The 26,938-nt window shown below is 36.0% G+C and overlaps 1 protein-coding gene and 1 long non-coding RNA gene across 9 annotated transcripts in view; one reads left to right on the forward strand and one right to left on the reverse strand.

The window, feature by feature from the left end:
• usp6nl (USP6 N-terminal like) overlaps nt 1-26,938 on the reverse strand; it is a 108,362-nt gene that overhangs the window by 64,092 nt on the left and 17,332 nt on the right. For 6 of the 8 annotated variants that reach the window (XM_087247089.1, XM_087247088.1, XM_087247087.1 and 3 more), the window contains 1 exon segment: nt 25,423-25,508. In XM_087247089.1, coding sequence (XP_087103215.1) covers nt 25,423-25,426 — 4 coding nt within the window. In that variant the 5' untranslated portion in view covers nt 25,427-25,508. 8 annotated transcript variants of the gene reach the window in all.
• LOC141381634 (uncharacterized) lies at nt 5,329-17,262 on the forward strand. Its single transcript, XR_015483203.1, has 3 exons — nt 5,329-10,405; nt 10,619-11,279; nt 11,423-17,262. It is a non-coding gene; the product is annotated as an uncharacterized LOC141381634 (long non-coding RNA).

Here is a 26,938-nt window from a genome sequence, read left to right on the forward strand (position 1 = left end):
CTGAAAAAATGCAAGTGATTGCTCTGGCGCCGCGATGTCCTGCAAGCTTTTTATAAGCAAACTATGCGCCTAATAGCACACATTCTTTAACGTTTAAGCTACCATTGTTTTATACTTGAACTGTTTTATATCTTTTATTTTAGGCAAGTCGTGATGATCTGAGAAGGCAAACTGATCAAACAGACAATGATGGTCTTCCGCTGGGCGCTGTTCGTTAAAAAAAAAAACTTATTTTTAACGAATAAAAAATGCTCCAAACGTTTTTCTAAATAAGCTGAATAAAAAACGAAACTAAATATAAACACTTTGCCATTAGGCTACATACAAAACTGAACTATTTCATAGCTGAAACACTAAGTTGTTTAAGGAGAAGGGGGAAATATATTTTTGTCCCGTCTTGCTTCACCGTTATTTCGAGAATAAACCCAGCGTAAATATGCAGATGTCATTCCCAAAACATATCAGCGTATATGTGCCGAAAACGAAAGTTTCATACAAATTCTGAATGGATTATAGCCTGGAAAGTGCAAAGCACGCTCCTCTTATTATCACTAAAAAGCGTCACTAATCTTAGTTCATAGAGATCTCACAAAGATCCGTTAATTTATAAAGCTCTCTAAATTACACAATTAATCTTTTATTTACATGGCGTCTACACTCAAAAGATGATTCACGAGCACACAAAATGGCACGTAATAAAAACCAATCCGGCGCTTTCAGCAGTGAGTGAATTCTGTGAATCTAGAGAAATGACAGATCAATATCCGTGAACCTGATTTTTTTTTTCCCCGCAGCCACAGTACGCCGGAAATCCGGCGTGGTGCCGGAACGCTATCACCCCTGCACATTGCCTAAAACCAAGTCACTTTTTAAAAATAAAAAAGTGAAAATAAATAACTTGTGCTTTTGGATACAAAATAAAATATTTTCAATGTTATTTTTAATATAATTAAAATATTATATCACATAATATAATATAATATAATATAATATAATATAATATAATATATTATAATATAATATAATATAATATAATATAATATAATATAATATAATATAATATAATATAATATAATATAATATAAGTAGAAAATAAGCAGTATCTCTTATACTGCATTTCTTATTTAAACTACACGGGAAAGTAATAAAAAATAAACCTGGAACAATTTGATCGATTATAGGTTCTGAAGATCGAATTAATGTTTTTGATTAATTGCCCAGCTCTACTTTAAGATCATTCTGAGGTCAAATATTTATATTTAACATTATAGTAAGAAATCAAATATTTGAACACAAGTGTTTAGAAGTAGATAAAAGTTAGCTTTCTTCAGTAACTTGACAGTGGCTCAGCTACTTGTGATAAAATGGACCCTTTTCATAAGCCTGTTATGACACGTTTAACGGACATCAGCATCTTAAATCCTTGAAGGTTTTTAATATTTGGATTTTTTTTAAAACGTATGAATTTTTATATCCATTTATGTTTTTATTATATCATCGTTGCTTCAAATTACAAAAAAAAACAAAAAAACAAACTACCATCATCAGTCTCACACTATTTTTTTCCTTTTTCTGGAAGTCTTGATAACACCATTGTGGAGCTTTTCGTTTATTATTTCTGCAAATAGTATTTGTTGTATTGCCCCATTCACTGCGCTCGAAGTTTTCCCAACTAGGATGACTTCCGCTACGGAGAAACCCAGTAATGGGTCCATGTAGCTTTTGCAGTACCTAGTTAATTTTTCCAGCAAATTAGCAGATTAGTTTGACAACAGCTACATTCAGTTTAGTGAATGGACTGAAGCAGCGCATCATCGTCTTACAACTTCACATGCTACAACATTACAGCTGTTTATTGGTATATCATACATGTCATTTACATTTATTTATTTCTTACTGTTATTTTGTAAATAATATTATGCATAAGGCATTCTGACAGTGGGCAAGTTACCAAGAAGTGAGAACACTGTGTGAAAGCTTTATTTTTCTTTTACCAAAATAGTGTTCTATGCTTTTGCCGTTGTATTTGAAAATATACTACCTTGTGTGTAGTCTAAGTTAATTATTATGTTACTGCAATGCTACATTTGTTGCAGTTTTGTACTTTGACTCTTGACAGTTTGAAAAAGGTGAAAACTGTATGTGTAATAAAACATTAACCTTTGACATCAAAATTGTATTGTACTGTCTGTTTTAAGCACCAAACATTTGACTTAAAATGAGCATTTATTCATGTTTTTGTAATACATGCCTTTGTGAGCAGAAGTAGCTTTGATGCTACTATTTTTCAAAGTGGCTTGTAGTTTAGCAAGTTACTGTTTCAGAGAAGCTTTCCCAACACTGTGGAACACCTAGCAGAAAACACTGTAATCTATCAAATCATTCATTAATTCATTCATTTTCTTTCGGTTTAGTCTCTCATTTATCAGGTGTTGCCACTGCTGAAATAAACCACCAACTAATCCAGCATATGTTTTACGCAGCGGATGCTCTTCTAGCTGCAATCCATTACTGGGAAACACCCATTCACTCTCACATTCATTCACACACATTCATACAATCAGGTCAATTTAGCTCATTCAATTCACTTATATAGTGCATGTCTTTGGACTGTGGGGGTAACCAGGGCACCCAAGAAAACCCACGCAAACACAGGGAAAACATGCAAACTCCACACAGAAATGCCAATTGGCCCAGCCGAGACTCGCATCAGCAACCTTTTTGTTGTGTGGTGACAGTGCCAACCACTGAGCCACCCTCATCTAACAAATTATTTTAAAGCAGTTAATATTTAATTTAAAAAGCATCAAAACCAACCGAAAGCAACAGAACATTGCATCACTAAACAGCTTTTAAAATGGCAGGAGACAATGTACATTGATGGAGACGATGGACAAAAACAAACAAAGCTACAAATTAATGTTATTTAACAAATCTGAGACTTACATAACCCCCTCTCTTAAATTGAGACCTCTTTCTATGGCTGGGGGATTAGCTGAAATGAAATGTACAACAAATGTGGTTGAGCGAAGCTGTGATTGTCGTGCACATTTTAAAGAAAGCCGGAGATTTGTGACCATTGACTTCCATAGGAGTTTACAGTTTTGGGTGAAATATCCTTTTAGACAACATTTATATTCTGTTTTATGAAAGTAGTTAATTTTACCTGCATTTCCTGGCATTTTGGCTCAATGCTATTCAATCGTTTCCGTGGCGACAGATTATATTGCACACCTGTGTCTTGTTTGGTTCTAATCTATCTATATATTTGCTATAATCACGTCAGGTTGACTGTACCAATGAGATAGCTAAATAAATTAACATTTATAGCTAGTAAAACATCCAATGCATAAAACCATGTCAGAATAGTTTGCGGTTCATTCCACTGTGGCAACCCCTGATAAATTAGGGACTAAGCGGAAGGAAAATGAATAAACAAACTAGCAAAAACCTCTTACATCCTTCATCTTATAATTGCTTGAAAACTGCAGACTTTCTGAAATGTATTGTTTGTAACACAACCACCACCATATATATATATATATTTTTAGGTGCTATGTCCAAGACCTTATAGTATTGCTACAGGAATTCAGAATTTCATTTCTGAATCCATCAGAACATAAAACTTCAAGTGTTAAATTATGTGATTTATAAGATGACACAAACGCAGCTATTGCACTTAAGATTGTTCAATGATTTGTCATGCATTGCGCTTGAACTGCCATGTGTTTCTCTAGTGTTTATCTGTTTTATAGTCTTAATTTTGCTTATCAACCAAGAACTTTTTAGTGTAAGTCCAATGGTCTACAAAAAGTACCTGTTTTACAACTATGTACTTATGCAAATGTAAAGGATGGCTGATAAATAGGGAAGCATATGGAGGAAGTTAACGAGACTGAGGGGTCAAATAGTTTTTGATTGAGACATAACACGCACAAAATTAAATTAACCAATTTCAACATAGACATGACACATCATACTTCCTTATTTATCTCAAACACAGGCGAGTTTGTAACTATGAGCTGTAATTGTTCTCACTTAGAAGGGGACCTCCGCGGTTTACCAAATTCAGGGTTAGACTGATCTAAAACATTTATGTCATTTTAAAATTGACGACAAAACAAAACTAAACGTTCATTTAAAAGGTTATATTTCCAAAGAGTGGATGTTCCACTGTGAAGCAACTCCACATACATAACTAAAAGTGCACTGATAGAACGGAAAGTTTAAAAAGTGCAGTCCAGTTAAAGTGATTACAAATATAACTACAAAATTCTGTCATCATAAATGTCACCATGTTTTCCAAACCCATTTGACCTTTTCTTTTCCAAACAACACAGATAGAGACGTTTTGAATAATGCTTAAGCTACACTTCATATATACATATACATACATATAAAGTGAATAACTATGCCGTTCAGTTTTTTATTTATTTATTTTTTTATAATTGGAGCTGACCTATCCGCTTGTTAAGTGTGACGTCATGCGAAGCGGCTTCCGGGTCCAACCGCTCTATTCAACTGAATGGGGAGACTCATGAAATGGTAATAATAAACGTTTACAAAGCGATTTAATACTTTCGAAAATCACGATCGCAATATATATGTCCATGCCTAAAATCCGATGACCAGAAAGTGATAAATTTTTTTATAAATTGTAAAATTTTTGGTATTTGTTATGCAGCAAGCCCAGAGATTGTTGTGTACACTACGATTTTATATAAAATTAACTTTAATGTGTGATAGGAATAAAACGTGATCATATACGAATGATTTCTCCACTCAAATGAATGGCGGCATGGACCCGGAAACAGTATACATGTTACACAATTATATATTACACAGTATACACAAACCCGTCACCACTTAACAAGCGGATAGAAAGGGTAAATGTACATACAAGCTATAACAAGGCTCAGAATAGGGCTGGGCCTACAATCAAAATCTTGATTAATTGAACATTTTACCTTGATTATGATTAATAAGCGACTATTTTGTTTTATTTACTTATTTTAATTTTTTTGCCCTTACAGTTTACTGACAAGTTTTGCACAGTAAATATGCTCACATATTACAAGTGAGAGATTTTTGAATGAACGATGCATTACCTGATTTTAAAATAATTGAAGAAAACACACACTATCTACTATCTAAGATTATTTACTGAACATCAACATTGAACAAATGAAATTAAATCATGCAGTAGAAGTAGGATATCTGTAGTATAGTAGGTTATGCGACTGTGAGAAGGCTACTATTAACCAGCCAGAGCAGGGTCAAGTGTCTCCACACATGGTAGGAAAAGTAATCACATTTTTTTTTTTTTTAGAAAAATTTGATCGATTTTAGGTTCTAAAAGTCGATTATTTTACTATTTTGTTTACTTTTTAAATAATAGCCCAACACTAGCTCAGAAATCCAAACTTCAAGTTTGTCACTCCGTTTGTTTATCCAACAAAAGCCAAACTCCAATCTACATCCAGTTAAGAGAGGGCACGAGTTTTAATGGAGATTTTACAGCCGCATTCATTAAAGTGTGTAACTTTTGTGGGATGAAATTACATATTCATTTATTCATTACACTTGTATTTAAATCAATGGGAAACTTTACTTCATTTTTATTACAAATTCTATCCAGCTTCAGGCACTTCCTAGCAAAAACAGCTTGCTCACCCCATTCACTTTCATTGTATGAAAAAGAGCCATTCAATCAGATGTTCCATACTAGAAAATCACGCAGTTCTGGAACAATTATAACAGAACAAAGCAGCATTTATAAAAAGATGTCAATGTGCTTAGTCCTTGACTTCTTTACCACACACAAAAACAACAAACACTCCACACACACAAAAAAAGGCATGAAATATCAGCATATGTCAGGTGTTAACAAGTGTGAAACCACTCAAATATGCAGTGACAAGCTATAAAATGAACAAAGCATGAGATGCACAGTTAGTCCAAACACAAACTTGCACTTAGTTTCACATACACACCTGTGAATCTGCTACCGGCTCGGCGGCGAGAGGGCGACACCAGCTCCTTAACAATCTGCAGCACTTGCATGATCACAAGGGGGCGGGGCCAATGTGCTGATAAAAGGTGTGGCTGAGGGCGGGTTGAGGGCGGAGCAAAGCACGAAAAGCTTCATTCTTGCCACCCATGCAGTAAAGAGACTAAAAACAGCATCACTTACTCTGAATTTATGGCAAAAATAGTTTTGTGTATGACCATATCACACACACACCTCAGTAGCCATCTTGGACACCTATGATAATCAAACTGCATACTTAAAGAAATATATTAAATATAATGATAATACTGTTAGCACAAATCAAAAAAACAAACAAAAAAAAAACAATGCATCTTCCAGAGTGGGAGTAAATAGGCAAAGATTATATTGGCTCTTCTAATTAAGAGGTGGGGCTTCCATTTGCATAGCCGCCATACGCACAGCGAATCCTTCCATTCATTTTTATCACAAGCCGCCTCCTCCCCGTATTACGTCTCTTGCTTTTTCCACTGATTTCCAGCTTTTTCCTATCATTTTGCTGTCAACACAAATCCAATGGCAGCTTTGGTCTGGAAGACCAATTAAAGCGAATCACTAATTTAGAACATATAAATGAATCACATAACATCTAATTCAGCATCTCCTTTTGTACTTCAAAAACTGGATCAAATCCACTCAAAGGGGTTAAAAACAGCAAAGCATCCTGCAGAATTAGCTTTCCGCACTCCAGGTCCCACCGGTCCAAACACAAGGGTCCGTGACGGTTTTCTATGTAAAAGACTTCTCTGTCTTTCACAAACACACACTCGTCTTCCAAGCAGAGTTGCGCTTGTGCAATTCCTCTCCTGTTTATTCCACTCTTTCGCAGGTAGACAATGTCCAGTTCTCTCCTCTGAAACCGCAGTGGGTTTGAGTGTCAGGTGAGAGAGACCATCTGAAGAAGTGGCTATACTTCCCTCTCTCTATCGCAGTCTCTGGAATCCAAATCAATACAGCCAGGGCAAGCTGTATAACACAGCTCTACTCTATTCTCCTCTCCCTTCCTCTCTCTCTCTCGTTTATTCTTCACAGCCCAGTTCGCCACTGACACACACGTTCCAGCTTTAAATTAGAGAGCATCTGTTACAACAGCCCCTCCCCTCAACTCTCTCTCTCTCTTTCATTCTGTCGTTCGCTCTCATTCCTGTCCTCTGTTTCAGGATTTCATGTAAATGCATACCTGCTTGTATATATGTATATTTTACTCAGGTGGGACTGTCTAGGACTGATATAACATGAATAGAATTAACGTGACAATTCAGATGCCCTAATCTGGTTAATTTTGAAATATTATTAAGAAACAATGAAATGAACTCCAGTTGGCTACAAAAATAAAGGAACAACGACACTTTAGAGCCATTAAGAACATCTGAGAATCAGACAGACAGAACTTATGCATGAAAACATGCAGATAGACAGACAAAAATAGACATAATAATGAACAAATGGATAGACCAATAAGCAGAAAAGCAGTTAGACGGTAATGCTGTGTTCAGAAAAGACGCGGTACGCATGAATAAAGCACACTTATTTACTCACTTCATTCGTGCATCAAATTCACTTTACAATAGACACGAATTCGTGTCATGGCCAGGGCTTCTGTCTGCCCAATGACTATAGCTTCGATGCTTAAAGGCTAACATGGATTTTATTAAGAGAGTAGCTGTGCTTTTTGTGCTTTATGAAGGCTGAAAAACAGCATATATATTTGTTCGGCGCTGTGTCTGAGTCCACTAGATCCTTTCAGAGGTGCACCCAGCTCTGTGAGTTCATCAACTCTAATCAAACACTATAGCCCAGGGGTGGCCAACCCTGTTCCTGGAGAGCCACCTTCCAGCAGATTTCAGTTGCAACCCATTTCAAACACACTTGCCTGTAATTATCATGTGGTGTTCAGGTCCTAAATTATTGGTTCACATGTGTTTGATTTGGGTAGCAACAAAATCTGCAGGAAGGTGGCTCTCCAAAAACAGGGTTGGCCACCCCTGGTATAGATGGATGATGGAGGTTTTCAGTGATGCTTCAGACTAAGCCGAGCCCAGTTTGATGAACTGTTGTCTGGTGTCGGAAAGAGGATTTTCCCTAGGGACACCAACAACAGGTGCCACATTATAATCATGCCCCTACGAGTTAAATTGTCCTTGCTCTGTTAAACATCTTTTGGTAAATATTTTAAAAAGAAAACAAATTTCAAAGGGGGTTTTTATAATTCTGATTTCAACAGTAAATTATAAATAAATAAAATTATTATAGAATTGTCTTAGACTTGACACATGGCAGAGAATTCGGTTTAAGTCTTACCTCCCTGACTCGTCATCCCTCAACAAAAAAAAAAATCTATCAGGAGGCATGCTTAATAATCAAATTATTTAAACTTTAGTTTTGTCGACTTGCAAAGCTCACTGCGTGCCGTCACTGCCACATAAAAGGCTGTAATGCGGGTTTCACAGTGCATGAGCGGCGTGTAAGCAGCAAGTACTTTTTTCGGTATGTATGTTAACAAACCGGGACTGTTAGCAAGCAGTGTGTGAGGCACGTGGGTATGGTTTTATGCGCACATGCAGAGATGCATCAGTTGGCTTTTTGATATAATTAACTACATACACTTTCACCGGCATTGGTTCGGTTGCACACAGAGAATAACATCTATGCCCCAGTAAATTGAGTCTAGCGACGCTTCAGGCCAGAGGGCTCGGAAACTGCTAAAATGCTGAAAGAAGAGACATCTCAAAGAGAGGACTTAACAGCTTTTATTGATTCATTGATTGTATTGATTGACTAATTATCACACGACTACAGAATCATCCCACAGAAGGACTTACTGAATAATATAAATCCCTTTTAATTATTCATGCAGCCCTATAATAGACCGTGAGACAGACATTTGGGTGGCAAAACAAATAAAGAGATACTGATAGTCAAATATGTGTCTTTAGAGCACCATCTAAAAGACGGTCCAAGAGACTTATATAACGAAAACAAATAAAAATCATTTCTAGCAATCACATAATCATAACAGACTAAATCGTGATACATAAATGTGTCCATTCATCCTTGTTTCTACTAGTTCCCACAAGAGTCATCTCTGCACTGCTCAGAACAACCAACAACATGACATTTGAGAGCGATTTGAAGTCATATAAATGTTGTCGGTTTTGTTTTGTTTTCTTTGTCAGAAAGCCTTAACGCACAAGACAACCACAGTAAACCTACAAAACTCAGGTATAATCATATGCCAAACCCAGGAGTTAAATTACACATATGTCCATGCATAAACGATTACACAAAGACACCTCCAAGCATGCTATTCATCTGCCTTTACCTTTCACAGTGGCTGATCTTGCTCAAGGACAGTGTGTTAGCATGGCTCACTGCAGCACTTGTGTATGTGTCTTGGGCAGACATCCAGCAGCACATGTAACCTCGGTTGTAATCAATCTCTACATAATGGCCTCATTTGGATCTAATTACCCATCTACCTCCCTGAAATGTGCTGAAGGCATCAAAAACACAAAATAGCCTGACAACATTACATCAGCATTACATCACCGCTGCTCACCACAAAATAACACTAGTCAACCATGTTTAAACCATGGGAAGCACATGACTAGATTTAACCAAATATCATGGGACTGTCGCTAAAGCACTGTATAAGCTGATGCTTATAAAACTGCAGTGCAAGCATTGCCACAACTAGTAAATAATACTTTCACTATAGCTGCGTCCCAAATGGCACACTATACAATATTCTGTTATGCACTATGTACTAACGCACTTAAATACTCCACAGCATAGTTTAGGAAATTAGTGTTGTCCCAAATGGAACAGTTCCCAATGAAACGGTTTTGTACTAACCAGAAATTCAAACCGTTTTCAAGTCAATGGCGAATGACAATTAAATGTTTAGCTAAATTATTAGCGTAAAACTACCAATCAAAATTGTACCAGTTAGGGCTGTGTGATTAATTGAAGTTAAATAGTAAATTGATACATTGCGTTTAGTTAATCACAGGAGGCTGCAATTTAAAAGATATATGTATACATATAAACAAAAATATCAAATAACATATAAGGTGAAGTGCTTCAAAACCAGTCTGCTATGCTTTAGATAATTAAACATGATAGATTTTCTGCGATGGTGTTGTGAGGCATCGCAGACATGGTATCGCCTGTCGTGAACTGTGCCAATACACGAGAAGAAATTATTGAATCTTGTGTCGCGACACCCATTTGACGTTTAGGACTCCCCATGACACCCTACGTCAAATTTTTAAGAGCTGTCACAGAATTGTTGACACAGCTTACAAATTATTGAGCTGAAGCTTGAATTCAATTAAAATCAGCTTGAGTTAAATTGTAAATCAAATCCTAATATCTGGATTTCATTTTTAATATCATTTTTCGCAATATCTGTAAAATGAAAAACATGTTTTCTCCAAATCACACAGTCCTAGTACCAGCTACATCCACCAGGAGGAGACGTAATCGTAAGTATACATTCAAATTATGATAATATTGAACTATAATTCAACTTACATTTATATGATGTGATCGTGTTGTTCCTGTTAGCCCGTCCTCTTTCAAAATGTAATCAAATTTGTGACCGTTGAGTGCATGAAGTGTTCAACATAACACACTTAATTTCAACGATTGAATAAATGCATCATCAGGTTATTTGAAGTTCCCTTAGCACTAGAATGCAATACTTATACTATTAATACTACAAAACGGCGTATGCGTATGCAATTTGGGACATACTTAAAGTTCTAAGAAAGATCCTTCGAGTTTCTGGAACCCGCACAGGAACATGATTCTGAAGTTTGTTCAGTACTGCTTTGCTTCAAAAAATACCCCTAAGAAATGAGACACCTGCACATCATCATATGTCATTGCGATTTCTAACTGCATATGAAATCGAGGATGGCGGCTGCTGTAGTCATTCCAGTTGTGTTATTTTTTGGTATTTATCTTCAGGAAATCATTGAAGGCAAAGATATCAAGTTATCATAACGAAGTAATTCCCAGCCCTTAGTCTTTTTATGACAGGGTATTTGAGTGCCATGCAGTGTCAGAACGTTGTGGGACTGCTACACAGGAGTTATTATTATGGATTGTTTTTTGTTTTACAATTAAAACCGTGTTTGTTTCACATTTTTTTAAAACCATGATGGTAAAACACGAACGCGGTCATGAAGGTATAAAAACATATGCTTGTTTGTTGTAAAAAATCGTAATAGTGACAAAAAAAACAAATTTGTGCATCTCCTGACTTTTGTGAGCAGCCATGCTGCCATTTACCCTTTTCAGGTGTGGTCCTGAAAAATTTCAGTTTGAACTTCTATCTAGCTCTTCCCCTTAGCCCAACGACTTCAGGCTAAGGAGAATTGGGTCTCCCCTTGATATAGTTGATATAGTGCATTTCAGAATGTCAAAAACAACTACAAATGGCTGCTTCCTCAAAGAGTGCACTATTTAAGGGTATAGGGGCAATTTCGGAGAGGCACACAGTTTGTTCTTCGTGATAATTAATGAATTTATTCACTTTCTTTTCAGCATAGTCCCTTTTTTAATCAGGGGTTTATCAGCAGAATGACCTGCTAACTTATCCAGCATTTGTTTAACACAGCGAATGCCCTTCCAGCCACAACCCAGCACTAGAAAACATGGAGCAATCGAAGGAAACCCACGTGAACACGGGGGGAACATGCAAACTCCATACAGAAATACCAACTGACCCAGCCAGGGCTCAAATGAGCAACCTTCTTGCTGTAAGGTGACATTTCTACCCACTAAGCCACCATCACAATAATTTAGTGATGTTTTTTTTTATTTAAAGATTTTCTTCCCCACACAGAATTTCAATTATATTGTTGTTATAAATCCAGACTGATGATAACTGACAGCAAGCACAAATCAATCTGCTGGTCTCGATCACTGTGGCTTCACATGGGAAATTGATGGCTTCAGCATCCAGACTTTCTATCCTTAGAAGACTGCAGCTTTCAGAGCAACATATCCAAAAATAGAGAGAGGGACAACATTAAGAAAAGTCAGAAACTCTACCATTACACTATTCCAGTTTTGGTTTGCCAACTTTTTCTCATTGGAGTATAAAGCAGAGATTCATGTGATTCAATTTTTTTCCTATCTGAGGCAGTTGACCACATTCTATTCCTGCACAGTGTGTTATCTTGGGATATTGGTCATGAAACTAATTAAGATCACATAAATGCGGTAGTACACAAACTAGGTTTGGATTAAGGACTTTGCTTCTGTTATGAGACAAGGTAGGTCAGTTTATTTCCAACAGATACTGCTGGGAATTTTCATGACCCCTAACAGGTGTTGGCTAGATATTGTGGTTAGGTTGTTATCATTGCATCTGGCAGTTTTAAGACTTGGTCTATATTCGAACCTCAACAGATTGAGAATTGATTTGATCACAAGGATATTTAACTGGCCTCATGGTTAGATCAAGAATGAGCAAATCTGGTGTTGGTCCTTCATCTCTTAACTCTAAAAACCTACCTGTAATTTAAGCAAACTTTAAAATGCTACATATATCAGGTGGGTTTAATTAAAGAATAATATAAACTCTGCAGAACAGTGGGGTTCTAGGACTGGAGTTGCCCATCCCTGCTTAAGAGGTTATGATGTTTGTTTACAGTAGTCAACATTTAAAGTGTATCATCACCTTTCACCAAAGTTGTCCTAAAACTTGACACAATTAGGAAAAAAAAAGACATTAAGTGTTGTCTGCTGTATATCAGGAACACTGAGAGTCTAGTATTAGTCAGAGACTTGAGACTCTGGTTTAGGCAAATGTCTGTGGGATCAACAAATGCGGTAATTTTAAAGAATCTTTATTGTATGGGTCAAGGATGGTTAGGGATCTGACTTGAGTCTTTGGGCTCTCATAATGGTTCAGTTATTGGTCTTAAAGGTCTCGAATTGTCTGCTCTATAGTAGTTCTGGAAAAGATAAATATTTGAGTGTCTAGGATGTATTGTTGGTCTAAATCTTAAGGAGTGTTCTATTGGTTTACCTTTCAGAAGGTCTGATATAAGTAAGATTTATGGTTGTGATGGGTCAAAAATTTGTCTCGTTTTAAACCTCTTTTTAAATAAGGATGGTGCTAGAGCTGGAACCACCTAAGCTTAGAGTGGTACCCATTCATAACCTTTTGAATTTCTGCCCACCATCAATGTCACAGGTTCCCAAATTTAATTCCAGGTTCAGGATCAGTTCCATATCAGAGTTTGGATAATGTTTCAGGGTTTAGGCAGTGTTCCAGAGTTTTATTTAGAGCACAGCTTGAATCAGGAATTGACACTGGGATATGAAAGGGTTTGCCATGGGTCTAAATAGTTTAGTATTTATTTTGGACTTGGGGACCTGGTATTCATCTGTATTTGGGCCTCAAAAGGTCTGGTGTTGAACTGAGCCTCTGGATATCTGGTATTGGTCTGCATTTGAGCTTTGATGGGTCTGATCTTGGTCTAAGTATTTGAGGGTCTGTTGTGTGTACAAAGCAAAAATAATCCAGACCTTCAGCATGTCAGAAATAACAAAAACGACAGCATGTTACATAGATGTAATAATGGCCCTGCAATTGTAGAAGTTGGTGTGCAAGTGTATGGCTCAGCTGAGTTTTAATAATGCATGTTGAGCCAGGGATTTGTTTAATTCAGATATGCAGAGGCACAGTAGCATCCTACTGCACAGCACTGCGACTGAGTGTATGTGATGAAGACGGATCATAATGCACCTCACAAAATGCCCAGCATAAACTTACCTTCTTTTATTCACTCTACAGCTGGACAAATGACAAAAATAAAGAGGGGTATAGAAGATTCAGAAAATGGTTTGCCATGCTGTTAGCCACTCTCTTATCCTCGTGAGCATGTTTTTCATGCAATGTAATGTAACTAATACATTTATTTTGGTTTGCTGAGAGGTTTGTACTGATTGCTTAAAGATAAGAATGGAAAATGTTAGGATACTGTTGTTAAATTTGCTGTATGATTATTCGAAGAAAGTGAATATAAGGATTAAAACTGTTGCCAGTTTAACATATTCTAGCTAAAACTGGATGAGACCATCTGACTTGCAGGTAAAGAGACCAACCACATTTTAAAGTCTATCTAGAATCAATCCTTTAAATAAATACACACACAAAAGAAACATCAATCTTAAGATGTTTCTAGTGATCATTGTAAAACTCAGTGTAATATGTTTGTAGATTTTGTGATCAGAATGCCTATCCATCCTGAAGTAATGAATTATTTCACAGACAAAACTTCAAAAGCTGAAACAGTTCTGCTTCTGCCTGTTCCTCACATTGATTAGCTCTTCCTCAAAAGTGCTCATTTTATCAACTCATTATCTTGTAAACAAGTTTGTTTCCCTACATGACCCAATTTGCATATTAATCATTCCAAATGGATTCAGCACTTCCTTTTTAATTTAAATATACACAAAGAACTTGTGTATCAATGTATAAAGTCAACAATAAATGGACTAGACGTTGCAGATGTTTGGCATTCATATTCTATGCAAACATGGAGCATTTCTGCAGTTCTGTGGGCTTGTGTGTGTGGGCCTTCCTATGGGGAAGTGGTTGATCAGGTGTCTGGGGAACTGACTACATGCAAAGCGGAATTTGCAAGAGAGCAAATGTCATGTTACTATCATGCACCTATGAGTTTGGATTCATTACTGAATCACACACAAACCCACAGTTGAACCAGACGTGCAGAAAAGTAAGAAATCTCTCAAAAAGTGGTCAACAAAATGTGTACACACACCATATGAGGCTTTTGTTTTGCAAAGAAAGAGCTGCTCTAGGTGCTGTCCTGTAAGTAAATGACATGTTGCTCACTGATTTAAGGTAAAATAGACCATTTTAACTAAACATATTTATTTATGACGCATCTGACTCTAAGGGCAAAACATTGTACTGCCTGTAGTAAACATGTACCATGACAACCTGATGAATAAGGGGAAAACAATTAGTAATTCTTACAGTTTTTAGTGTACAAAAATATTGGAATACAAAAATGGAGCTTCATATGTTGATATGAACTATCTTGATAATGTTTTTGACTCTTTTCTGGACTTCGAATGTCTCTGTACTTTGCTGTTAATGGAGGATAAGGGAGTCCTTAGATTTCATCTAAAATATCCTAATTTGTGTTCCGAAGATGAACAAAGGTCCCAGAGGATTGGAATGACACAAGGCTGAGTAATTAATAGCATAATTTTCATTTTTGGGTGAATTACTTTTTTAAATTGCTAAGTTTTGGAATAAAGCCCATGACATGTCTAATCCTAGTCTCCTACCTGTAAAAAAATACTGTAACATTTCAAGGTTAAGAGTTAAAACCCTGTTAGTCCAAATCTGTGTGTCTGTGTGTGTGTACACAGCAAAAGGGCACAGGATCCATTTCCTCATGTTCCACTGTTTACCATGAAATGTAATCACATTCCAGAGTGACTTCCTTCCTATGATCATCCATCTAGTTAGCTGTGCAAACACACCCACATGCTCAACGTGGGCATCTGAGTAAAAGACACAAGCTAGCTCTTTAGACATTTTGCTTTTGAAAACACCATCTTTAAAAAAATAATTAGGGAAGTTTGCCAAGTAGCTACACATGCATGCTTGGGTATGTATTTGCATATTAAGAAAAAAAGCCAATCAAAACCACTAGTAATTTACAATTCTATTATTAGGGACTGAGCACCTATGGTGCGTAGGCTCTATTGGAATTGCTCTGCTTCTTCTTCTTCTACTTCTCTAGAATTAATTGCATTTTGAGGGTATAAATATGCCCAGAAACTCACAAACATTGCACATGCTTAAGCATGGGATAATAATAGTTTTCAAGGTATACTGCTGTTTGGAAAAGTTAAGTTTTTAAAACCGCTAAAATTTTCTGTAATACGGTCACATGAGGTATATGTAAGATTTATTTAGTTATTTAAACTCTTTTTTTAGGACAACAGTATCTCCAGCAGAAAAGATCTCCAAAGATGCCGTTTTAAATTGTAAAGAAATCTGTGTTTGTGAATCTAATGAAGACAGCAGAAGTCAATGGTTCATCTCAATTATTTAACCTGACATGTTAACTGTTCCAAAATATTTTAAATGTTTTACAACATAAAATATATTGTGTTCAAAGGGGAAAGAAGTTTTAGTTTTTTACCTAGACATTTAAAAAGAAGATATTTTCAAGCAGTAACCACAATGATACCGTAAAACTGATCATTTTATCCAAGGTTACCATACCATGAGAATCTTATACCGGTCCATGCCTATATGTGCAAGAAGTGGCAAAAATGTATGCTTGTTATAGGTTTTAGAAGTGGGTGTGGCAAAATGGCTTGACAGTGCCACCTATACTCTTTAACAAAGTAGCTACTGAGCTACATTTCACGCACACACACCAAATTGGCACACATATCAGACATAGCAATACCTACTAAAAAAGATTTCTTGGAGTAAAATCTCAAACTCAACAGGAAGCCAAATATTTATTACTTCCTCTGCCGAAAAAGTGCCGTTTTTAGCATTTCCAGACGACGTGCTTTAATGGGATTTTATCAGATCAATTCCAAAATTGAGTATTGTCATTTAAAGGTCTTGGCGATGTTAAATTTCGAAGATCTAGAGTTTTCGTTGAAGGGCTTGTCTGTGGCAGCCTCACAAATTATGTTTTGCCACGAACAAAAACTCAGGCATGCATTGTCTGCCTCAAAATCCACGTTTGATAGCAGTCCTGGCCTGAATACGTTTATATGCCTATATTTAATTAGTCATAGTGCCACCTGCTGGCAACAGGAAATGACATGTTTTACAGTTAAACAAACTACTCTTAGAAATGTTATCAGATTAAATCCAAGTTTTGTCAGGCTAATCCAAAGGCCTTTGTGATGGTAAATTGTGAAGAGCTAGAGCTTTCGTCGAAGGGTGTGTCCATGGAGGACTGACAATATTCAGGGTTTCGCCATAGAGGAGGAAGTACATATAACTTAGTCACACAATGTCCAATCAGCCCGAAAATTCACGTTTAATGAGATTCCTCTCCTGAGGCATCTACATGCCAAAATTGAGTCACAGTCATAGCGCCACCTGTTGACAGAAGGAAGTTTGGTATAAATTGGTGATTTTCTCAGGGTTTTTTTTATTATTATGTCCACTGTTCTCTGTCATTTAAAGGCCACCGGGCGGCAGTGAGCTAGGCTGCAAGGTCCCTTTCAATTAAAGCTACTTGCTATTACTATTATTATTTTTTTTATTCATTAAAATTTCATGCTGCACTTTTGGATTTATGAACCTGAATGATACCAGGAATCATACAATTTGTTCAGAATAGATGTGATTTTTTTTTCCAGATAAATAGACTTGGCATGCAATAAAAATGCTTGATTTGGAGCAGTAACCTGAGTCATATTTAAAAAATGTGGAGCTCTTTCAATTTGGACCAGCAAGCAGCCACTTACTCTATGCTTTTCATCCAAAGTCATCAAGTAGGAAAACAGAATTATACTTGTCAATGATTCATAATTAAATGTTAATTTGATGCTGAACACGAGCTAATTGGTAGAATACTTAAAACACACAACATAATTATCATAAGTGCAGAATATTCTGAATTAATAACATCGGTTGCATTTTCTCTTAGCATTCTGAAGGCATCGGTGACCATATGATCCATAAAACCAATCTTCAGTTGGCAGCTGGTGAAGCCGTCCTGTGTCACAGTACATTATCGCTTACATCAATCATATATCATGATCAAATCTTGTATGGATTAAGAAACATCACACGCTGAGGGGGGAAAAATGAAACCGCATCTCTGTATTTTTTTTTTTATCCCTCTTCATTTCATTTCAGGTTCTTATTTCAGTGCATTCTGGATGAGTCATTTTTCTCATTAGTGCTGCCACTCACAAGGGTACGAGCAGGAGGTAATGAGGGTAATTAACTCAAAAGACACACTCAAACACACACACACTCAAACACACACACATACACACACACACACTCCCTCTTGCACACAAACACACATAGGCGCACACACATTTTCTCCCTCAGTATCAAAACAACTCAAGAGCAAGGTCAAACAATAGCCAGTACAGCCAATACGCTACACATAAACAATGGCTGAAATTAGATCAGAAGAAACAGGGAAGCTACTAAACAGGTAGTATTTGAGTTATATTGTCTACACCACATCCTCAAGAGTGGCCTAAGAAAAAAAAACACACACACTTGTGTGGTTGTCTGGCTATTTCAGGTGCCTTATCATCGATGCTATTGGTCTTTGTGTAATCTTTCTATTTTTGTCTTTACTGATGTTGAAGATGAAAGAATGGAGACCGTGAGGTGCAGAGCACTAGACGAGCGAACAACAGAAAAAGAATGTGGAGAGGTGTAGGCAGGGGGGGGGGGTTATTTGTGTTTTCTTTAAAGAAAACAAATAAACCTTAAAGGCTCAATTCCCAAAACTTGTACAAGCTTTTGGTGAAAAGTTTGACAGTCACTTTAAAGGCACAGCTCAACCACCAATGGAAACCCTTTCATCATGTACTCACACTCATAAATGTATGTCATTATTTTTCTAGTAGATCGCAGTTACACTTTAGGTTTTTCCTGAATTCTCTGATAAATGATTTATTTGTTGTTCTTTCCTGATTTGCACAATAAAAGCCAGAAGTTCTTATTGTTTGACTATAAAGTTAACCTCAGTCCAGACAGTTCTGCCAACATTTGGGCAAATAGAATAATAGTTGGAAGTTCAAATATTGCTATTGAAATAGTGGACAGTCAGTAAGTGCTGTGTGAGCAAATCTCAATTTCCTGATCTCAAGAAACATGCTAGTGAAATTATGTTAGTGGCTAGGGTATTAAGTGTTACTTTAGTATTGGAATGGTTTTAAAACCAGTGACTAATGCTACCAGTTTTAGTTCAAACATTGACAGTAACTAGCAGCAAGCAAAAGTTGTAAACCTCACTTTTCTGGCTCTGAATGAGCTCAATTAATATAAATTAATGGGATAAATTGGTGCCGTGACCTGAATAGGAGTAAAGGCCTGTTACGCTTTAGATTCAATGGAAAATTCACTAAAATGATCTAATTTTGACAAAATTTGGCTGTAAAAAAATTATTTTAAAGTTTGTTTTGGCCGTTTGAAACAGCTCACCAAAAGCAAACTTTTGGGAGAGACTCCTAAACAACTATGAGTTGCCGTTGGTCCATGGAGATTACATATCAGAGGGTTTGTTCTGGAACTCTGCCTTCTTTGAGCAATTTGCTTGTTTCTTTTTTTGCTTTGAGCAATTTGCTTGTTTCTTTTTCGAGCAGGGGACCATTTTGGCAGTTAGAGACCCCTGGGCTAACTTAACAGTAGACCCCCCAACACAAACCAATCTCAATGTGCACATCACTGCGTATTTGCACGCCATTGGAAATATGTGATCGAACCCTGTCAGTTCACTATTAAAACTATGCATTACTTGATTACATTACGTAACTAACATTCCTTAAATAGGCAATGATTACAGTATAATTCACTCTTCCATATAGGCTATGCTGCAAAAACATGTACTATAAATAATAATAATAATAATAATAATAATAATAATAACTTTTTATTTAGAAGTTTTTCCTCCACGTTTTGCAATGAAAAATGCTTAAATTTTATAAAATGTTTCAGAAGAATGTCAATCTCAAGAGATGGATGACAAGATGTTCCTGCCAATGACAGATTGCAGCTAAGGCCAGATTTGCAAAGGTGAATTTGTTGAAGGCTCTCTTAGTTTAATTTGCAATTTGGTTACAATGTAATATGAATTGAACATCAATCACCAGGTGGCTATAGCCTGCACAGACATGTGTTTTGCGTTAGCTTTAAACGTGGTTAACTGATGTTAGATCAGCTACCAAAAACTTTAAAATAATATTTATTTTTATTTATTTTCTTCTTATTTTTTGCAGTTAGTACACCCCACCCCCCGGAATAGTCCACTGGGTTGCAGCCCCTGTAAGCCTATGCATTAATGTGAGCCTTGGGTTTAGATAGGAGAACTACATCCAAAACAACAAGTAGAACCAGATGAGCTACATCAGCAAGCTGATCCGTGTAAAAGGAAAGGAATCAAATAAATAAAGAGGCAGATCCCATAATTAGGCAACATATTAGCTGTACTTAGCTAGCCCTCAGCCTTATATAGCTGAACAAGATATTTTGTGTATTGTAGCACTGTAGTGCTATGTAATAAATAGATGTATCTGTATCACCAGCATCAATATACATTACAAATTATACAGTGCAAGCACATTACAATACACATAATTAATCCTCAGAAACTCAAACACATATGAATTAAGCAATTCACCAGACCACAAAGTACCTTATTGCCATCCCTTGGAAATGCACACTTTAACAATTAACAATTAAAACAATTAAACCCCATCACTTCATTTCATGATGATGGCAAATCACAGAACTAGCTTAAGGCCTCCCTGCAGGGGGAATCCTCCACACTAAAGGAGCTTTCACAATGGGTAGTTATAGGAACTATCCACTAGGCCAGTGCATTGACAACAAAATCGTCCAGTCGTGCCACATTCCTAGTGGCATTCACACCCTCACTAGCAAATCAGAAAGGCTGCAAGATGACAATAAACATGATAGTTAAAAATAAATAAATAAATAAATAAATAAATAAATAAAAAACTGGAGGATAGGGGATGCTGTGATCGGAACTCTGATTTTGTTGTGTTTAGTGGGTTTTGAGAAAATGAAAATGGAATGTAGACATACATGAATTGTGATTGACAGAGCAAAAGGGAGGGCAAAATAACACACAGAAACATGAAGTACTACATATAAACAAGGCTGAAAAAAGATTACAACACCCCAGACAAAAATGAATGATAAATGCCATATCGCCACCAATATTTCTAAGAACTATGAAAATGTTTAGTCTGAAAGCTCATTGTATCCCACTTTAGAATACTTTGTTTTTCACAAAAGTTTGTTTCACTACATCATGTGTCATTTACTAGTGTCGTCAAAAGTAGCGACTTCACTTCCATCACTACTGGAATGTAAACAAAATGTTTATTTACCGCTAACATTTGAGTACTGTTGAGTATGTTCTTAATGCTAAATGGCCAGTTGAAAATCAGAATATCAGCAAAATGTTCAGAAATGTACATGTTCATACATGGATCTTCAGATAGACGTGGCTTTCAAATGGGAATGTGTCTATGTTTCTGTGCAAGTCCTTGGTGAAGAGCATTCAGCGATGAGCAGTGGAGCTTATCATAGTCGTGTTGAGATTGTGAGGCTATTGGCCAATCAGCAGTGTTTAAGAACCTGCTCAACAGCGCTCAAATGTTAGCAAGCAAATGATCGATTTTAGAAATTTCTGTACTGTTTGCCACATTTAATTTTAAAATTAGTAATGTTTATTTATGGTTAAAAGACCTACATTAAATCTGTTTATCATGTAAAGAAGAGCAATGGAGAGTTCACACTAGATGCATCTTGCGCAAATAGATCCCAATATTCTTGCTTAATTAAGCGCTTGAACATTTTGAGTTTATTCACTTCATGTGAATTTCACTTCACAATAGATGCAGATTTGCATTATGGGAGGGGCCTCTATCTGCCTACACCTCCAGTTTTGTTGCTAAATGGCTGACCTTTGCTGGGGCGAAGGTTCGGCGATGGCGGCTCAGCATCGTGTTGTCTATTGGCCATCGGCGATGGATGATGGCATTGTTTTTCGGCCCAACCCTACTGTACTTTTGAGGCTGATTTAAACTTCTGCATCGAGAGATCACAATGACCCACGAGCTTACCTTGTGCGTAAGCCTTAGAGTTCTGCATGCTGTTTGAGTAGCTCTGCAATAACACTTCCAAATTGCTGGCTGGCAGTAGGTTTTTATGTTCTTCTGTGTTGTGTTTCTTCGTGGTATTTCATTTTTTCTAAACGCTACAAGCAACTGAAACTTACTTATTCAGAGGCAGGAACAAAGTGACGTGCAACAATTTTAATCATAAGGTAAACACAAAACAAAACTTTCCATCTTAAGTTTTTTTCGAGACTGTCTCTTAAGTTTTGTTTTTTCAACTTGAGCGATTTGCACAAATCACTCGTTAAGTGCCTCAAATGCTTAATTTGCGCCTTGTTATTCGCTCAAATCGTATCATCTGTGATGCATCATTCTCGCGAATAGCGCTGCAGGATGTCTAATTGCATTGATTTAAGATGTAAATCACTTGCGCTTAATGCTTCATCCTTGTTTTTAGCTTGAACCACCCTTTTAAGCATTCAGGATGCAGGAAATGTACAGAAAATTTGATCTATTTACAGTTTGTTAAGACCTGACCTACAGTGACATGCTGTAAAAATACAATCAAGTAAGGGTCAATGCCCTGTCACATCATTATCAATCACTGTACTAAACAATACAAAACAAAAAAAGTGCAATTGACTAGAGTCTATTGTTGTTTACTGGACCGGTATGGACTCTACAGGAGACACACAATGTAATCCAGTTAAATCTCTCAACTCAGCCATCCCTCGACATGGCAGCTGACCAATCCAATCGTCCCATAGTCTCCACAGCAACTGCACACACTTAAATACACTCCAGCCCTAAAACACACACCATCTGTGAGATTACATGTCAAACTCACATAAAACCCTGTTCTTACAGGAACTTAAGGAAGGATCTGAGCTGATCTGATGTGAATCAGGGACGTTCTTTAACTAGATTTCATGAAGCTCATGCTGATTTTAAATCAGATTTGTAGAGCAATGTATCTTCAAATAAAGAAGGCACGTTATGAAGTCTCATCGCATTTACTCACACTTGACACACCCGGCAGACTCTGCTCTTATCTCATATTTCTGACTACTTACAGAATGACATAGCATGTGATTGTTAGTGCTTACAGTATAGTATACACCTTAATATGTGTGTGTGTGTGTGAGAGAGAGAGAGAGAAAGTGTGCTAAATGTTACAACAAATGTTTCAAACAACAAATCATCTTTCTTTTTCACTTTTGTGTGAAAAAAAGCCACATTTTGTACAAAGGTAAATAAAAGCTGAGAAATATATATTGTTTTCACAATGATGCCACTTGTACATCTTATTATCAATAAAAAACAAAAGCAAAAACGTTCTGGTTGAATAAAACGAAATCTGAATTTATAAGGGTATGAATAATTAATTTCAGGCTTGACTGTTTATACACACAAATAACCCAACATTTTGATAAGCTGATGATTATTTTATAACTTACTTCAATAAATTGACAATATTATAATTTTTAATAACACATTCATTTCAATAGACTGAAAATTATTATAACCAATATTTTATAGCCAATAATATTTTTTATAGTAATTCACAATAACAACTTAAAACGTAACCATCTGCAAATGCTGTAGGCTTCAAACAAGTATACATTAGCAATCTCGACTTGACAATCCACACAATTTTAATCCAGCATTTCTACAATGCAGCAAATTACAGTTCCAGGGTCAGGAAATTAATAAACGTTTAACAGTATCAGCATTACTATAACAGTGAATATAATGCAAAAGAGAATCTGATAATGACAAATGTTTTCACTTTACCAGTAAAAAAACTGCTCTGATAATGTTGTCAATAACAAATTGCTAGCATACAGTAGGTCTCAAACATAATAATTTAACCCTTTAGAATAATGAATAGTTGTATTCTGATGCCATCACTTTACTGCACATTATCCACCAGGACATATTTAGAGTCTATTCAAGTCCACCGTTTCAAGTATATACAAAATGTAGCAGTTTAACCAACAGTAGACATATACATAGACCTAACAGTATTATTATTGTTTATTTAAACATAAGTTTGAGAAATAATAATAATAATAATAATAATAACAGCCTACTTATATTAATCTTTAATTCACAAATAGAGAATTGTGAAAAAATTGTGTGTTTTTTCTAGGGATGCAAAGATTAAAGATTTTGGTTGTACGATTATAGTCTGAGGAATAATCATGGTTTCAAGTTTATCATGAATAATATGCATTCATTAATTTTAAAAACACTGCTAGTTTAAACGTCTTATATTTTAAAGTGTTATTTATTGCTGCTCAATGACAAAATAATACAGCACAAAATAAATAAATAAAAAAACAAACAAACAATAGTCCATTTCTCTCTGGACTTAAAAATAAGTGAAAAATAAATATACTTAAATATAAGTAATAATTAATACTTAAATATAAGTAATAATTTTACACTGAAAAAAAGGCCCATTCACATAAGGCGTCAGCATCAACGCTTCCTATTCACTTTGAATGGGTGACATCAAGCATTGCCGAGCTGAATTGTGGGTCCGTTGGCGCTGTTTGGAAAATGGGAGCTTTTTAAACATCAACGGAAGCATCAGCCAATCAGATCACTTTATGCAAATTCCCCAGCTCAGACAGTAGACCATTGTGAACTTATTTTATTGGCTGATGCTGCTATAATGATCGCGTCAGCCCCAACTGTAGACACACCCTCGGTCAAGTGTTGATGCTGAAGCCCATTGACGAGGAAGCTCGTGTGAATCGGACGTAAAAAACAGAACAATAGATAAATAAAATTAAAATAAATAAAATAACAGTATTTGTTTAATGTAAATCTAAGCTGTATATATTAGCTAAGTATTGCCATTTTAAAGAGAACATATGTAGTCAAAGGCAGCTGAACCTGTCTGAAAGGCACTATTGATCACCTAGATTACAAAATTGTTTGGTATTTCCATGTTGTGTTTTTAATTTTTTGTCTTTGGAGTAGAAATGTGTATATTCCATACAAACTATGAAGCTGTCCGGTCAGTTCTTGTCACGTGACTTGTGGTGCGCTTGTGGCATTCTTTCAAATAGGTGCGGCTAGAAAGCAGGAGCATGCCGCACTGAGTGCACGCTGAGTGCCACTATTAAAAATAACAAACTTGCGCACACAGGGCCGTTCAAATATCACGTCTTCTAAGTTAATAGCCTCAGCCATAGTTAATCCAGTCTTTGTTGTATTAGCCTTGGTATACAAGCTCAGAACTTCAAACTAGCGCAAAGTTGGTATAACTTTGTTTAGTTGCAGCATTTATGATTAATTAACCTTGACAAATTAATCCGTGGTTAAAAGTGAATTTGATTAATTGTTGTATCCTTACTTTGTTCGAAGCAAAAAAACATAACCAAACATGATTTTCATTTTAGCCAGAATCATGCAGCCCCATCAGGCACATAAACAAACACTGTTCACATGTTGAATCTACCATACATCTGAATACTGTATGTACTCACTCATACTGTGCTGCTGGAGGTTGTTTGGGGTGTGTGGTCCAGGTGAGCTTCTTCTCAACAGCTGTTCTCCTCAAGGCACTCATGACCTGCACACATCCAACACACACATTTCCTTAATAACACAAACACACCACTGAAAATACTCGACGACTAGAAACAGACACTAAAACCTCTTAAATCGACACTAAGAAAAGCTACAGAAAATCCAAGTGAAACCACAGCATTCCACTGAGCCAGCCAAATGCGCTGAAGCAGTGTTATCTCCCAAAATGAGCAAAGATAACATTCCAGCATCCAAATCAGACGTGATCCAGGAATTGTGAGCAGTATGTTAGAGCAGATTCTCCATGAAAAGCTCATGTCACATCTATGAGTCAATCTAATGACTGAATTCTGTGATCTAGAGTAGAATGAGATCATCTGAAAGACCACTTTTGCATAGCAACTGAGCTGATAAAACTACTTATAATCTGCTGATAAACATGTAAAGTTAAGTATTTCATAGCCGTATATATTTAGACATTTAAGCCGAATACCTAAAAATAAATGAAATGAATAACTTTGCTATATTATACAAACAAAAGAGATTCATAATCTATGATTTGCAGCTTTTACCAGGAGCATCACAAAAATATTACGAACTTGGTCACACTTTAACCTAATAAACAATTCACGCTATTAACTAGGGCTACAGGATATTGGAAAAATCTAACATTGTGATTTTATATATATATATATATATATATATATATATATATATATATATATATATATATATATATATATATATGATTATTCCTCAGACTATAATATGAGAGTGTATATGCATAAAATTTAAGAAACAATCTGCCAGCACAAATACATTCAATAAAGAACAATGTGCTAATTAAATAAACAGTGTTTTATTGCTTTCCAAGGAGTCAAACTGTATTCAAATTACAGTAATTGAATAATCTAATGTAAAATACTATTGCATAGTCTTCGTTTTATAAACAATTCAATAAAATTAATTGTTATTAATTTGTCAAAGTTACAAACTGTAAAATTTCTTATGCCTAAATGCTTTAAAAACCCTCACACATTCATATGTCTCAAAAAACACTTGCAAACTTATAAATAATAATCTAAACTCAACATTGTGTATACTACTGCGAATGATCACACTGCAATATTGATGCTGAAACAATATATTGTGCATCCCTACTATTAACTAATGTTTAACTAGGCGTTTTGGTTCAATAAACAAAAAAATTAGCTGCTTATTAATAATAAGTTAGGTAGTAGTTGGGTTTAGGTATTGGGTAAGATTAGGGATATAAAATAAGATCATGCTTAAGTGTTAATAAGCAGTTAATATCTTATTATATATTATATACATATGAAAATATGCTATAATAGGTAGGTAATTAGCCAGGAGTGAATCATTTAAATTGCTACTTAAACCATACCTGTCAACCCACCCGTTTTTCATAGGTTTCTTTCGTATTTTACAGTTCTATCCCACTATGCCGTAATG

The sequence above is a fragment of the Danio rerio genome, chromosome 4 (assembly GCF_052040795.2).
Source record: "Danio rerio strain M-AB ecotype USA chromosome 4, GRCz13ab, whole genome shotgun sequence".
Classification (NCBI taxonomy): domain Eukaryota; kingdom Metazoa; phylum Chordata; class Actinopteri; order Cypriniformes; family Danionidae; genus Danio; species Danio rerio.